The sequence below is a fragment of the Grus americana genome, chromosome 3 (assembly GCF_028858705.1).
Source record: "Grus americana isolate bGruAme1 chromosome 3, bGruAme1.mat, whole genome shotgun sequence".
NCBI lineage: Eukaryota > Metazoa > Chordata > Aves > Gruiformes > Gruidae > Grus > Grus americana.
The window spans coordinates 94,080,515-94,095,758 of record NC_072854.1 but is presented as its reverse complement, the minus strand read 5'-3'; the positions used below and the strand labels follow the sequence as shown (position 1 = coordinate 94,095,758).

Here is a 15,244-nt window from a genome sequence, read left to right as displayed (position 1 = left end):
GATTACATTGGCTATTAGAAGTGTTAAGTCAAATGCCTTTACTGATAACACTCGTGACAAACACGTCCAGGAAAACAGAGTAATGGAACTAACATACGCTAGAATGTAGTGCTGTCTGTGTTCTCCAAGAAGCCTGGAACCTTATATTTCTATGTAATGAATTTTTTAGAGTGTTTAGTTTACTCTCCTTTCTAGGAATGATAGAGTCTGGCTTTTTACTCCTTAGTCTTTTTGGGAGGTTTTGATGCTGCTTGATGTTATGAATCCATGTTCAGCTCATCTTTTTTGTTCCTAAACATCAATGAACATTTGGTAAATTTCTGCTACCGCTCATTTTGACAGGATGAGGACGGCATTCCCTTGTCTGATAGTAGAAGTGACAAATGATTCTGTGTTCTTCAAGCAGGCAAAAATTGTGGGTTTAGTATCATTGTGTATTTGATTTGCATTTTATTCCATACTGTCCTTTTTTAGCTCTCAGGGTCATTTTTGCATGTCCTACTTACTTATGCTATCTGGAGTTGCAGCAGGAAAGCTCAGAGAAGATTTTACAGAGTGAAGAAGAGAGAGTCTTGCAGGCTTTACACTTGAACCTCTGCAGAGCAGAGCAATCTGCCAGTTTCTTCCTTCACTACTCACTGCTTTGAAAGTTTTTAAAGCAAAGATAAAGAAAAATCCATTCTTTCATTTCACTTTCAACAGTACAGGGCGCTCTCACACATATGATTCCACAGTATTTATAGAATTTTTCAATGAAATCATTCACAAGCTATTTTCCGTTATCTGTAATGACCTTATATGGATTTCTAAAACATTTAGAAGCTTTCGTTCTACCAGTGGACAATGAAATATCCATGACTGAAAAAACTCCAGGTATGATGAGTAATAATTAAACATGCTAAAGGGTAACAAACCTAGCAGATCTGGATGTAGCTACATCAAGAGACTGATAGCATACCTAGCATTTGTTGTAGTTGGTTTTCATGTGAAAGCTTATTAACTTGCTCATCAGCTGCTCATTTTCTGAGTCTATTTGATCCTAAATATTCAGAAAAACTGTGTAACTTAAGCCGTAAGTGGGTAAATCTCAGAAGCCAGGTAAAATGTTAATCAGTTGGAGAAGTTGAAACATGAGAAGAAATTCTAGTCTCTTCTTAATGTCACACCATCAATCCTAAACAGATCAGTTGTGGTTCTCTGAAATAAAAGGGAGAAAACCAATTTGAGCATTCTTACATTTGTAAACTTATTTAATAGGTAACCTTGCTCAGAAGTAGGATTTAATTCCTTTCCAAGTACTTCCAAACCTGCTGTGTACTTTACATGAGTGAGAAGTAACACGAGGAGGGCCAAATATGTATTTGCAAAGTATTTGGCTAGTACTTGGTAGAAAAAAATCCAATAAACACGGCTCATGCTTTCCTCTTTGCAATGGGTTCACTATTGGGACGCACAGCCTGGTATTCTGGACTGCTTACATTCAGTTTTTGCGTCATGCCATTAGCCTATCAGATGACCCATGTCAGCTTCCTGCAGTTTTCTGGGTCTCATTTGTAACATGTAAGGTACTAGTAGACTACTTTTTAGTACACTTTGTTCATGTACTAGAACTCTATGGCACTTGCCTAAGGCAGAGAAACATATTTCTAGGTGATAACATCATGCTACTATTGGAATATATCATTGACTTCTGCTTTTCTTCCTCATGAGGTCATTGTAAATTAAAACTTGTTTTCTTACTGGATGGATTTTACTTTCCTTTTCAGTAATGTATTTGTCACTCTTCACACAGTATAGTTTAGGTCCAGGCTCAGCTTTGAAAGAAGCGGGGCTGAGAAATGCTTTTATCTAATTTTGGTATCACAAACTGAAAGAACGTAACTGTGTTCTGGCCTTTTGTAGAGCTTTCTGAAATTCAACATCTCCTTGTCTTTCTAGCCTATCTAGTCCTTCTAGCCTTCCTTTCTCTTTGCTTTATATGCAATACCCAGAAAGCTGCAAAATGTCAAACCTCTGCTTTAGGAAATGCCTTTATGCTTACATACCTGTGCTGCTTGCCCTTTTTTTTTTTTTCTTCCTTTTGCTTTTTTTCCCCCTAGGAGACAATGGTTTTGACCATTAGTGATTTTTACACCCCGTGTTCTCATTCTGCGATTGAAAAAAACCCATTTTTTTCCCCCAATGTTACTGCAAAAGCCACCCTGAATCATCCTGGTTCTCTTTACCTTGTGCATTGTCGTGCATGTTTCACAGAGATTTTTGTTGCAAAAGATATTCTCCCTCTTCTGAGTCAGAAATTAAAAGCTTGATGGTTAATACTAAAAGTTTGTTATACAAACTTTCCCTTATTGTTTTTCAATGAGTTTTATTAATTTACAAGAAGCAAGCAATTCTACTGTATCAATTTTACATAGTAAAAGGTATTTCCTATGTTTTCTGAGAGGCTAGAGGGTTGGGTCCTCAAATAAACACTTTTTCATGTTTCTAAATCTTGGCTATGTTCTTCTCTGAATATAGGTATACTCTAGCTGTATCTTTAGTGACTTGGTATTTCTTTAGCTCATTTCTGGAGAATTGGCAAATGCAGTTCTCCCTTCCTCTCCACTGGTAATTAAAGTCATTTTTTCAACTTCATAATGAAAGAGATGCTCGAGATTCTGGTAGCTAACCATTCCTGATCTCTTGAGACTATCCACAACAAATTCAGTCACTGAGGTGGGAGAACACTTACGTGATATGTGATAAAACTTTTTAATAATGCATAAATTGTGTCTTAAACTGATGTTGAAACATTTTTTTTTTTTTTTAAACAGACTGATATATCAGTGTATACAGAGTTTCTATGGGTAGTGAGACAACCAATTCACTTGATAAGACTCTTTCTTTTGGTTGGAATAGTTAAAACAGTCCTGTCAGCTGTTAGCTGGCAACGCACTTCTTCCACCTGGGGACAAAGATTTTTGTGACAGAAGAGCCTGAAACAGCACACTGGAGTTTGCTTTGGCCAATCAATTACAAAACATGGGTGAACATAACTTCAAGCAGTGCCTGCGCGTTTTGTCGTTTCAGCACAACCTTCTGGAGATAACGTTAGCCTGTGTGGTAGGGAACAGAGTTTCTGCAGGAGACAGGAGTTGCAACCTAGCGTAAGTGCTCCGCATAGTAAGCATGAATGAAATTGCCAGTAAGTCACTGAAGATCCTCCTCTTCACCTCAGCTCACATGAGCTCTTACAGAAAAAGGGGATGGGCAGCTGTCAGCCACTGTAGGGTCCCAGTCAGCTGTCTTGGATCCTGTCATTACAATTTGCACAGATTTCACTGCCTGGAAATAAGTGGAAAGCCCCACTTGTACCTCTCAAGCAAGGATAGCTGAATCTCACAGCTGTGCTCTGCCAGGAAAATAGCAGAATCCCTTTTGCAAATTAATTTCCTCTGAGCTCCTAAATGTGCTCATTACTTCTAATGTTGCTTCTCTTCTGGGAACCTCTGTTGGTGTGGTAGGATGACCTTTTCTGGTGCAGCTGTCCAACTCTGCAGAAAAGATTTCAAAATTACTTGAGTCAGAGAGAATAAGCACGACACTTTAGCCAAGTGGATGGACCATTTGTCTATTAAAAACTGGGAAAAGAGTGTTCCAGGTCCCACACTCTGCTTGATAACTTCAGCACAACTTTCATGGATAACTTTTATCTCTTCCCATCTTTAGAAATCAGGTAGTTGTAATGTGTTGTTGCAACTATCAGTAGAATAACTTACTGATTTTAGATATTTTTTGATTAATCTCAAATTTACTGACTGGCTTTTTGAAATATTGCTGTGAATTATGATAGCTTTCTAACTCTACATTAACAAGATACAGAGTGAATTTATTGGTATGGTTATGCATTGTTTCCATAAATACTGCAGCTTCACATTTACTAACAGAAATATTGTGTGGACTTTCAATTGCTCTGCTAATGAGCTTAAATATGTTTTAGTTGGATTTGAATTAGTGTTAGGATTTTTTTCTCCTGATGCAGTTAGTATCTCAGATATATTGAGGTGAAAGGTGTTCTGTGTGCAGCTGAATAGCTTGGGTATGACTGGATTTTTCTTTTGTGCTGTCAAATGTTTCTAGGGTATGTCTGCATTCCCTTTAAAGATAACATTTAATGATCAGGGCACTAAATGCCCGCTGCTGTCAGGTCCACATGAAAGAAACGATAGCATAGATCAGGGAGCTCGAAAGTCTAATTTTGTGTTGTCATACCAACATTAACCAAAATGAGGTTGTTCCAGTGCAGTAGCTTGCACCTGGCCAGCTGCACTGAGCACCTTTATTAACTCAGGGCATTACGGGATGGTGCTGGTGGTCTTCATTCATTGAGATGTGCCTCACCAGTTCTACCTGCCTGTGGCTCCCGGTCGTTTGCAAGAATCTGGTTGGGAATAATAGAGAGAGGAGCATTTCCTCTTAGAGCAGTGGCTAATGGAGGGGAGCAGAATACCTTGTACCACGGTTCCCCTTTCTCAGCCTTGTGCAGCAATGTCCCCTAGAAGCCTATGCTTTGTTCTGTCATCTGCTAAATGACTTCAGTGCATCCCCAGGGGACTCTGTTCAGCAGCCTATCAGATATCACCAGAGATTCATATTCTCTGAGCTAGTAGTTTAATATTTGGTGGGGGTTTTTTGTTTGGGGTTTTTTTTTCTTTCTTTTTTCCCCCCCTCCTTTCCCTTGTAGCACAGAGGATATATTCATTACCAGTATCTCCCTGGTTCACCATCTTGTGACAGACATATCAATTGCTTTTGGCTCTGTCATCTCTTCCCCACCTCCCACCCCACTTTTCCAAATGAGCAGAAAAGAGCATAAGCAAATGAGGAAATAATAATGAAATGATATGTACTATGTGTTTCATTTGACGAGACAGATTCTCTGAAGGGCAGCTGGATGCATGAGTGATGAGGAGACAAGATTCAGAAAAGCAGGAAGGGATTTGTGTTTAATAATAAATGTTCCATCTGAAGGCAAAATTATGATTGTATGTCATAAAACCCCCAAAAACTAATAAAATAAAAAATGCAGGAAATTATTCATGCTGAGTTGAGTTAGTGTTTACTGATCAAGTCTGGCTACCTCCTGGTATTATCTGACATTTCCTTATGTTGACATGACTGACAGAGGAATTACGCCTTGTTGCTAATACTAACAGCTCTCTTTTTTCCCAGAACACCAGAAAGACAACTGTCATTTTTTTGAGATGCAGGTCACAGTAGGTCTCTGTCTTTCTCAGATTCTTAGATTAAAAAATCTTGAATCAGGTACCAAAAGACTCTGAGATCTCACACAGTAATATGCTTGGTACTTTGTTTTTGGTTTTTTTTGATTCCTGAGGCTTTAGGATGATCTAAAGATATATATTCAAGGGCTTTTTTTGAAAATTGAAGGGTCAGAAATTAATCTCTATTGTTAGCTTACTTAATTTTTAATAACATTTTAGATTCTACTTTCATTCCATGACTGCAGAAACTGGGGGGTTTCTGGGACAAAAACACAGCAAAAAGTAACAACAGTATACACCATAAAACTTTCAAGGAAATTACAAAAGTTGGCAGCAGAGAAGAATGCCAATGGTGCAGTCCAAATTTGTCAATTACTTGTTCTTGCTCCCAGGCAATACATCACGTGTGACATTTTCACTGCAATTTAGATCCTTCTAGTCTTCCTCTGATCTTTTTTTGCCCTTTTCTCCAGCCTGCGTAATATCTGCCCACCGTCTGAACTCTTTCCACTGCCTTGATTCACTTCACTATCTTTCTAATTGTCTTGGTTTTTGCTGAAAGTTCTTCACCTATGTTTGATTGCACTCAACCATATATTGAGCTGGTTTTGTGATCTTGGTCCCCATTCAGTGGCCACCTAAACTTCTTCCATCATTTTGATGGTCGCCACATGCCTGATAGTGCCCTGCCAGTGGCTGCTTTGAACCTGTTTATCTTTCTATCATTTTCTGCTGCTCTGACACTGCCAGAGCGACCAGTGTTCATTATCCTCTTTTCTTCTTGCATTCTCTCTCACTTCAACCTTCTCTTCCTTCTTCTTTCCTTACCTGTCCTCAGTGAAATAACTTACTTTATGTGCTCCTTCTTCAGGCAATGAACTCCATCCTTTGATTACTCACTCTCGTTACGTGCTCTTTAGCCAGATTTTCTCCAGTATGCCACCACTGATTCTTTCCCTCTTCCCTTTACCATCCTACTTTAATCCCACTGGGACTGAAAGTGGACCCTCCACCTGAAAAGTAGGACTCTATCAGACCCTTCTATAATACTTTAAAGGAAGATTAGCTGGAATCATAATTTTTTTCAGAATTACCTATAAAACTGGAACAAAGGAAAAAAAAACAAAGATTTTAAAATAGGGGGGAAACTTATTGATGAAATAAATGAATATTTTTGACTTGAGATTTTCACTGAAAAATGAAAATTGGTCAGATTCCAGTGTTAACCTTTTCTGGACCAATTTCTAGTTCTGAGAGCAATCAGGGTAATATTTTGCACTTACGTGGATTCAACTTTGTGTAAGATGAAGTTCAAGAATAAGAATGTACAGTGAAATTGATATTTTCACACTAAGGCATTACTCTACAGGAAAGTTAGCGTGCTAACAAACTGGAAGATGATTTTACAGAACACTCTCTATTTCACCCTGGCACTCCTCTTCCTTTTCCCCTCTTCATTACAAACTATAGTGCATAGTGACAAAGTTTAGCACTACTGATTAACAGTTACTTCATAATTAATGTATAGGCTACAGCTGCGCTGGTAAATTAATGAGGGCCGAGAAACATCCCTATGCACCAGAACCCCATCATCTGTACTGTTAATGTCTTGGTACAGTTCTTTGCATACTTTTTCCAGCACGGTTCAGGAGTTAATATTCCAAGGGCTATTTTCGATATACAGCTTTCCGAAGTCACTCTGGAGGACAAGAGAATTTACCAGCAAAGACACGGACCGTTTCTTGTGAGGTGTTTGTACTGGGACACAGCATGTAGACATAGAATCTTACAGGAAGAGTTTGGCGTGAGCAGCTTAGGCACAACACAGCAATTAGGCTCCCCCCCCCCCAGATACAAGCAGTTAATAAATTAGCATGACTTTCAATTTTAAACTCCTAGCATTCACTTCAAAAGAAGAAATTGTATTGCAATATAGATAGGATGTAGCCCTGGATAATACTAAAAAAGACCACGAGAAAAGCAACATAGTCTAGCAGGACAGTATAAAACTGAGTCTTGGGAGTTGCAAGTGCCTTCCCAAAGGAATTGCCTTGACAGCTCCCTGCAAATGCTGTGATTAAAGCAGTTTCAGGCTAAAACTAGATGGTATCAAACCCCTCTTTTGATGGAGAAAAGGAACAGAATTGGCTAGCCAATTAGCCTAATCTGTCTTTTCTCTAATTTGTCTGTTTTGCATAACCACAGTATTAACCAGCAGTTCACTCCTGCTAATCCCCAGTGCTACAAAGAAGAAAAGAACCCATTTGTATATTACGGTGTAATCATAACATCTACTAATTTCCTCCCATACACTACAGGCCTCTTTTGAAAGGAGATTGCTGGCATTATCCCCATTTTATAAATGAGGAGACTTACAGTACAGCAAAATGATTCCTAGGAACTGAGAGTTACTGATAAAGTAGAGCCTGATATCAGTGTAGCTGATAAAGTAGAGAATAAAACTCAGGTCTCCTAAATTCTCAGCACAGTTCACTCCTTGCAAGCTTCAGTGCTCACTTGCATCTGGGATTATGAGCGAAGTCTGCAGCAAACCTTTTTCTCCTGCATTTCTAAGTGATTTATTTTCTAATTTTCTTAATATCACCACACATTGAAGTGAGTAATTACAAAATTGCTTGCTTTCCATATGTTGTGTCTACAAGGACATAACAAGGACTTTTTAGTGGTGGTGGTAGAAACGAAGATTGACTTCAAAGAAGGGTGCTAGCACTATCCTTCCTTTTTCTAAAATGGGCCTCATGGTGTCATTTTGATGCTTTCACAAAATAAGACATAAATCTCTGTGGATTGAAGGGAATGTATTGTTTGCGAAAGTGCTGCAGACTTTCATCTCAGCTTCATGGCTCTTCATCACACGTAAACTCTCACAGAAGCATCTGTCTACTGCTGTTCTATTTCAGACACTTATGCCATGCCCCAATCCTGGCCATAGGACTCCTCCTCTTCCAATAAGTGATGCTATTGTGCCAAAAGGTGAGAGGAAAGGGCTTTTTTGTAAATTAAGAAAGTCAGTTGTAAGACCCCCTATGCTCATTTCATTCCTTAGAGGCAAGATTTTCAGAGAGGTCAGAACCATGTTCTTATATGAATAGTTTTCCTTGAGGTATTTCGATCTTCAGATAGGATTCAGAAACTAGCTTAAGAATCAGGTAACAAAATCCTGGTACCAATGTGGAGGAGATTTGCCTGCTTCTACTACCCCAGGGAAAATAAACCAGAGAAGAAATATAGAAATTACTGTGTCTTATGTGTCTGGACAGTGAAATTTCCGTAAAGAGATTTTAAACTTTCTTGTTGTCTTAGCTAGGACTACATTTACACTTACACTGTTAACATATTTGAGTATTCGTTTGCTTTCCCATTCCTCACTGTTCCTGGGCTTCTTAAACTGTACACATCAAAACCTATCATAATCTATCATTAGTTCAAAAATAAGCAAGTGTTTTGCTAGTTGATCTCCTCTTGCAGTTAGTCAACTGTTATTCTCTTTTTTCCCTAAAAAAAGGTGAGTATTAAATTTAGATCTCTATTCCTCTTCTGTGATAAGAAGCATCTCTGCAAGATCACGCTGCCCTGAAGAGCGAGTGGACAATGTCAGGCTCCTTGCCTCAAGATACTGCTGCAATTAAGTATGTTCGCTATCTGAGGGCTAACAAGTGAGCATGAGGATCTTCTGTTTCAAAAGCTAACAACTTTTAAAAGCTGTTTTTGATCACCAATGAACCAGGCTATAGATTCTTGCTACCTGAAACCAACTTTCTGTGTGTAGCTGATGAGCTGACTGAAGAAAGCCTTGCAGGACCTCTGCTTAGACACAGTTTTAATGACCCTTTTTAGTTTTGCAGCAGCTCCTAGCTATTGAGTCCCAATGGCAAGGCACGGTGGTTCGTGATTAATGGTGCTAGATGTACAGAGCTGCCATGAAAAGACTCCCCCTCTTAGGCAGCAAAGCAAAGATTGAAGTGGCATCTTGCAGCTACCTGTGTTGGGGACAATCAAAGAGTCATCAATATCCCAGAGTGAAAATGTGTCTGCATCGATTTTGGGTGTGCGGAACATTAAGAGATGTCATCTATCATAGCTGACTGGCAGCATTGTGGGGAGGGTGGGCTAAAGCATGGAAGAATGCCAAAATAATCTTACAATTTGGCAACTTCATGAAAACAAGATCGTCTTCCCTGTGAGCTAGAAAACTGAGTCTGAGATTAATTACTTAACTCCCAGAACTCTTGAACTTGGTGCTTATTCCTATGCTCAGCTGTTCTTTACAATAACATTAATTTGAATATTTTACAAGAACATTCAAAGTTTATTTATGGAAACATCCAAAATTCTTCATTTTAGATGTATATGGAGAGATGATTGCTTTTTCCATAATTGGGATTGCAACTGTGATCTTTTATAAAGCTATTATTAGTCCCAATATTATCACAGCTGTAGCTTCCAGGACTGATCGAGTTTAGAAATGACTCAGTTTCTTTTAAAGGCTAAGATGAGCTTGTATGGCAAGTTTCAATAGAGTTAATCTGGCCAAGCTTTAGAACTGGTTGTGGCCTCACTGCTGTACATTTAAAAATGGTAATCGTATTGGAAGAAAACAAGTTGTAAATGATTGAAGTTTTCAGTGTTCACTCTGTATAAATTGGCAGTGTGTTATGCTGAAAGACTGTACTTCTACGCGTGTAAGTTATGTGCAAAACTATATAATATGTAAACCTAGGTGTTTGCTGTTGGCTTGGAGAGAATACAGAGGTGTCTCTGTGTTTCAGAGAGTGCAAAGCAAAAGGAAACATTCTAAAACATGGTGCTACACCTCTGTTTTTCGAGAGTTATGACCCAAGTCCAAGACCTAATTTATAGGGCTGACTATTCTTTCTGCTAACAGTGCTACTTGCTTCTAATGAGATTTCACAGTGAAATAATTTCTGAAGGACTTATGCACTGCAGAATTTTTTAAGCACGTGGCTGGGAGTGATGGTGGAAGTGGAGTATAGCACTAGGTGATACAGGAGACATGAAGCAATTGGTGAAACTGTTAAAGAGTTTGAAGATCATATGTGTGAAGATCAATAGTATTCTGTTATTCCATGTATCAGCCTTGATGCGTGCATATGAAATTCCTTGAGCAACTCAACAGAGTGCAGGCATTGCCCCAGCCACTGTGGCCAGTGGTGTATTGTTCTCAGAGCCAAAGGGAGAGAAGAACAATTAGAGATAACTTGAGACCAACCATTTTGACTGTTAGAAACCATTTTAGCAACCATATCTGGAGTTTTCCAGGAGGGGTGCTTTATGACCTCTCGGCTCATTCTGAATAGTTCATCTATGTCTGTGCTGAACATCTCCATTAGGATGATAAATGTGCCAAGAATCTCAAATATAACATTGAGTAAACCTGCCAGGTGATGTTTATATTCCAGGTGTCTCTCACCGATATTTCTTCTCCTTAAAGAATTTTTTTGTGTGGGGGTTTGCTTTTTAAAAAGGAGCCACATCCTCGCCTGTGGCCAGACTGAAGGGCTGTGTAAGTGGCGCGAATGTATAAATGCAAAGATGATCAGAAGCTCATCTTTGCAGTGCCTTCATGTTGCTGCTTCTCTGTGCAGGCCAGTTCGCTCCCACTGCACGGAAGGGCCTCTGCAGAGCTGCGATTTTTGCTGGTTGTGATGACTCCCACGAGGAGCATGCCTTTTTCCTCTGGCCGGGCCTTGCCGTCCCAAGTATAGTCACACCAGCTTGGCGTAAGTGCCTGTAGGACCCCCTTGCTGCTGGTGCTAAACATCTGCAGCTCTTAGTCACAATGAGCTGGGTTTAATTTCAGCTTTTTTTCTCTCACTCAAGCCTGTTATGTGGAAGTAAAGAGAAACATGCACAGGGTATCTCTTTGGGTTTGTTCTTGGCTACCCACTAGGCACCGAATCTGGGATTCTCCTCTGTATTCCACTAATGTGCTGCAATTTTCACCAGTTTGAAGTGGGGGTAGACCATGTTCATTCCCATCTGCTAATTTTGAATACTAGCAATGCTCTAATATTGCGTGAGTTCAAATGACTGCTTAAGTTTTGTGGCAGCAAAGAATAATAGCTATAAATGACAAAACTTGGAGCAAAGCTTGGGCTTAGCTATTTGGTTTTTGAAAATGGATTTGTATTGAATAGAATTTTTATATTTTAAAGAAACCTTCCTGTTTGCATCCCTGCATTTTCCAACCTCTCCTCACACTTCCACAGCCCATACTTCCAATGCCAGTATTTCTTTTTCACTCACACAGAGGAAGGTGGTTGCAGGGAGAAATTTCTGGCAAAGAAGATGATAGCTGGATTTCTAGGAGATATTTTCCACAGTAGGGAGTAGGAGGATGGGGAAAGTAGGTGGGTGAGTGAAGAAAGAGAGAGAAGTGGCAGCCTGCCTTGCATTCTCAGGGAATGAGAAAACTAAATGTAGCCCCTTGTCTTCACAAGGTAAGCAAGCTTCTGATGTTACACAGCAAAATGGTCAGGCACTCGTGAGGCAATGTGACAACTGCCAGGTTCAGACTTAGAAAGTGCAAGGGTCATTTGCACACTCAGAAAGAACTGCTCTCTGTAGGCACCTATTTTTATTCTGAGTTATTTGCTCAGGTTTGAATATATTTAAGATTAGGACAGAAGCAAGTGAGGAGAAAAAAAACCCTGGACTAGTTTGGTCTGATTTTTCTTATTCCCTTTATTGCACATCTGAGAGATGGCCTTCAGAACTTGTGCATTACTGAATGCTGGGATGTTGGATTCACAGGAGCTGGGAAGCTTGAATGCTTGTTTGAATTTTACGGCTCTGACTACTCTCTGCCAGTACCCAGCACAGTAAACACCACACTGTTCTTATGTCTGTTCTCCTCTCTTTTCCCTTAGTGTCAAGAGTAACCAATTTTTTTCTCTCTTTTTTTTTTCTTCTTTTTTTTAAAAGGATGATTCCAGCTACAAACAAAGCCTTTGTTGTAAACAACCTTGTTTCTGGAACGGGCTATGACCTCTGTGTCCTGGCAATGTGGGATGACACGGCTACGACCCTTACTGCCACCAATATTGTGGGATGCGCCCAGTTCTTCACCAAAGAAGACTACCCTCAGTGTCAGTCGATGCACAGCCAGTTCCTGGGTGGGACCATGATTCTGATCATTGGAGGCATCATTGTGGCAACTCTGTTGGTATTCATTGTAATACTCATGGTCCGCTATAAGGTCTGCAACAATTCCCAGGGGAAGATGTCTAACGTCAGCAACGTCTACTCACAGACTAATGGAGCACAACCAGTTCAAAATGGAGTCTTGCCCCAGGTCAACCCCAAAGTGGTGGTGAGAAATGAACTTATGGAGTTTAACTGTCAATCCGCGCGGAGCAGCATCTCCTCTTCCTCCAGCTCTGCGAATAGCCGTGACTGTGATGACTACAGCCTCCAAAGTGAACAGGGCACATTGTCCAGTAAGTGGAGGCCCCCTTCCAGGTCAAAACACAATATTGACCGGCTAATGGGAGCTTTTGCCTCCCTGGAACTGAAATGTCAGAAAAAGGAGGAGATGACAGACTCCAGAACTTCCACAGTGGCCCGCCACTCGGACAAAGAGCCACTGCTGGGCCAGCCGGAGTCCAAATTTCGCAGCCTCCTCATGTTGCCTCTGGAGGGCAAAACTAAACGTAGCCATTCTTTTGACATGGGGGACTTCGCCACATCTCAGTGTTGCACCTACCCAAAAAAGATAACAAACATTTGGACAAAGAGGAGCCTCTCGGTGAACGGCATGCTTTTGCAGTATGATGACAATGACCTAACAGGGGCAAAAGGGACTTTCGGGAGCTCAGAGTGGGTAATGGAAAGCACAGTGTAAATATCAGTGTCTCCCCCCCGTCCTCCCCTCATGTGTTATAAAGCGTGGTTTGCTGCAGGGCCATGCATTTGGAAAGAGAGGGGAGGAAACATTTTCAGTTGTACTGGCCAAAAAGATAGGTAAATAAATAAGTAACAGGGATACTAAAAGAGAAAGAAGGTAATGAAATGTGAATAGGCACGTATGGCACCATTCTTGTCTGGCCCCAACTAAACCGTGTGTGAATGTTTTAAGGAATTTACTAGTTGTATTTAGCATTGTTTTCCAAAAGTTACTCAGACTCTTGGTGAACCATCACACAAGATTAAACAAGGAGGATGAAAAGAGGTTTAACAGCACAAATTTAATTTTACAGGGTTTCTTTTTTTCTTTTTTTTTTTTCTTTTCCTTTAAAGGGCACCTCTTTCTTTTCTTTTAACCACAGAAATACACTTCTGTGGATCTAAGACTGGTGCTAGGATATGTCTGGTTGTCATTGCAAGTGACTTTCTCAAAAGTACAGGCAGGGCATCCACAGGGACAGATCAGAGCAAATTGTTCGGCATAATCTCATGGTGTTAACTGTGACATCTGGGAAAACAACACTTGTTGTTGAGTGGGCTTTTGGTTGGGATTTAATGATTTCTGTTCTGTTTTGCCTTGTTACTGATTTTGAGTTGTTTTTTTTCCCCACAGCAGAAAGTATGTTTCCATGCACTTTTTGGTTTTGTTTTCAGTCTCATCAAATCCCGCAGGTGAAAGGAGGATATGTACAAAGGTCAAATTTTTGATGTACTGTATAACCCACCTCCAATGCCACCCCTTTATGTCCTAGGAAAAATTAAATCTAGGGGCTAATAAATTTTTAAAAAATCATCCTCTTTCTTCCATCTTCTTCATAGTCTCTGCTTGTCAATGCTCAAGGCAGATTGCAGCAGCTATTGATATCTGTAGGGGTGTTGCTATCAAAGGTGGGAAAAAGAGTAATCAAGATTTCCTATTAAAGGATAAATAAAGGGAAAGCAAAAGTGGCGCCCGTGAACTCTCCCCATTATGAATACCAGTTGCTTCTGGCAAAGGTCACACTGTCACTCTGTTCAACTGTCAAAGAAAACACAGACTTTCACCCTATTGTGACAAAAGCTCTTTGTCTGTACAGTCGCCATGATAGGGCTTGACTGTATTTCAGGGGATTGGGTATGTTCCCAGTTAGCCACAGAAACCGAATTAAATTTGGGTGTCTCAGAGCAGGGGGTCTCCTATGTGTCCCCTGCATTACAGATTGCCCTTCCCCAGTCCCCGGTGTACTCCTGCCCCCTCCTAGTCTCTCACCCTCACTGAGGTACTTGCTAACTAAGAACAGGAGCTCTTCAGAGCTTGTAAACTGATTCTCAGATTTGTTTTTGGGGGGCATTGCTGTGGTTGTGGAAATGCACATGGCTCACACTGCTGACTTCATTGTCCTTGACGACTTTACTGTGATTTCCAGCATTCCGGTGGCTAGTGCAACTGTCCTTTTATTCGTTTATTGATTTGTTGGCTCCCAATGATCAGCTGCTGGGAACCATTCTGAAATTGCACATTGTTACTATGATTTTGTAAAACACATGTGGAGAAAGGGTGCAAGGCACAGTGAAAATAACACATGAACAAACTCTATGTATATTTTTTTTAAAGGTGCAGAGATATATTGTGACATGGCTGTGTACTTGATCTTGTATTCGTCACGTTTCCTACTTGGAGTTTTAGAAAATGACATCCCTGTGATCAGAATATTTTTTCCTTTATTTTCTTTTTTTTGCTACAAAATGTACAGTAAAAAACATTCCTGGGGAAAAGTACCTGCCTTTCATTTATTTGCTGTTCTGTGGTCTGCTTTGAAACTTAAGTAAGGAGCAGTAATTACTTTGTAAATTATCTTGAAACTTTAGGTGTTCGCTTTCCCTTTCCCTCAGACTATCAGGATTTTAGGTATAAAGTAGGAATCAAGAAATACAGACCTTTTTGGAATGCATGAGAAAAGATCCTGTAAAAAGGCATTTCGCTTCTTTTTCTGTGGTTACATTTATACAGATCTATATCACTAATGTATTTTAAACCCTGATCCAAATCTGCA

The 15,244-nt window shown here is 40.0% G+C and overlaps 1 protein-coding gene across 2 annotated transcripts in view; it reads left to right on the top strand.

Annotated features, from left to right (window-relative positions):
* The window catches only part of LRFN2 (leucine rich repeat and fibronectin type III domain containing 2), a 202,346-nt gene extending 187,387 nt beyond the window's left edge, over positions 1–14,959 (top strand). For both annotated transcript variants that reach the window (XM_054822284.1, XM_054822285.1), the window contains one exon: positions 12,231–14,959. In XM_054822284.1, the coding sequence (XP_054678259.1) occupies positions 12,231–13,149 (919 nt within the window). In that variant the 3' untranslated portion in view covers positions 13,150–14,959. The remainder of the gene's footprint in view (positions 1–12,230) is intronic.
* Positions 14,960–15,244: the final 285 nt, after the last annotated feature.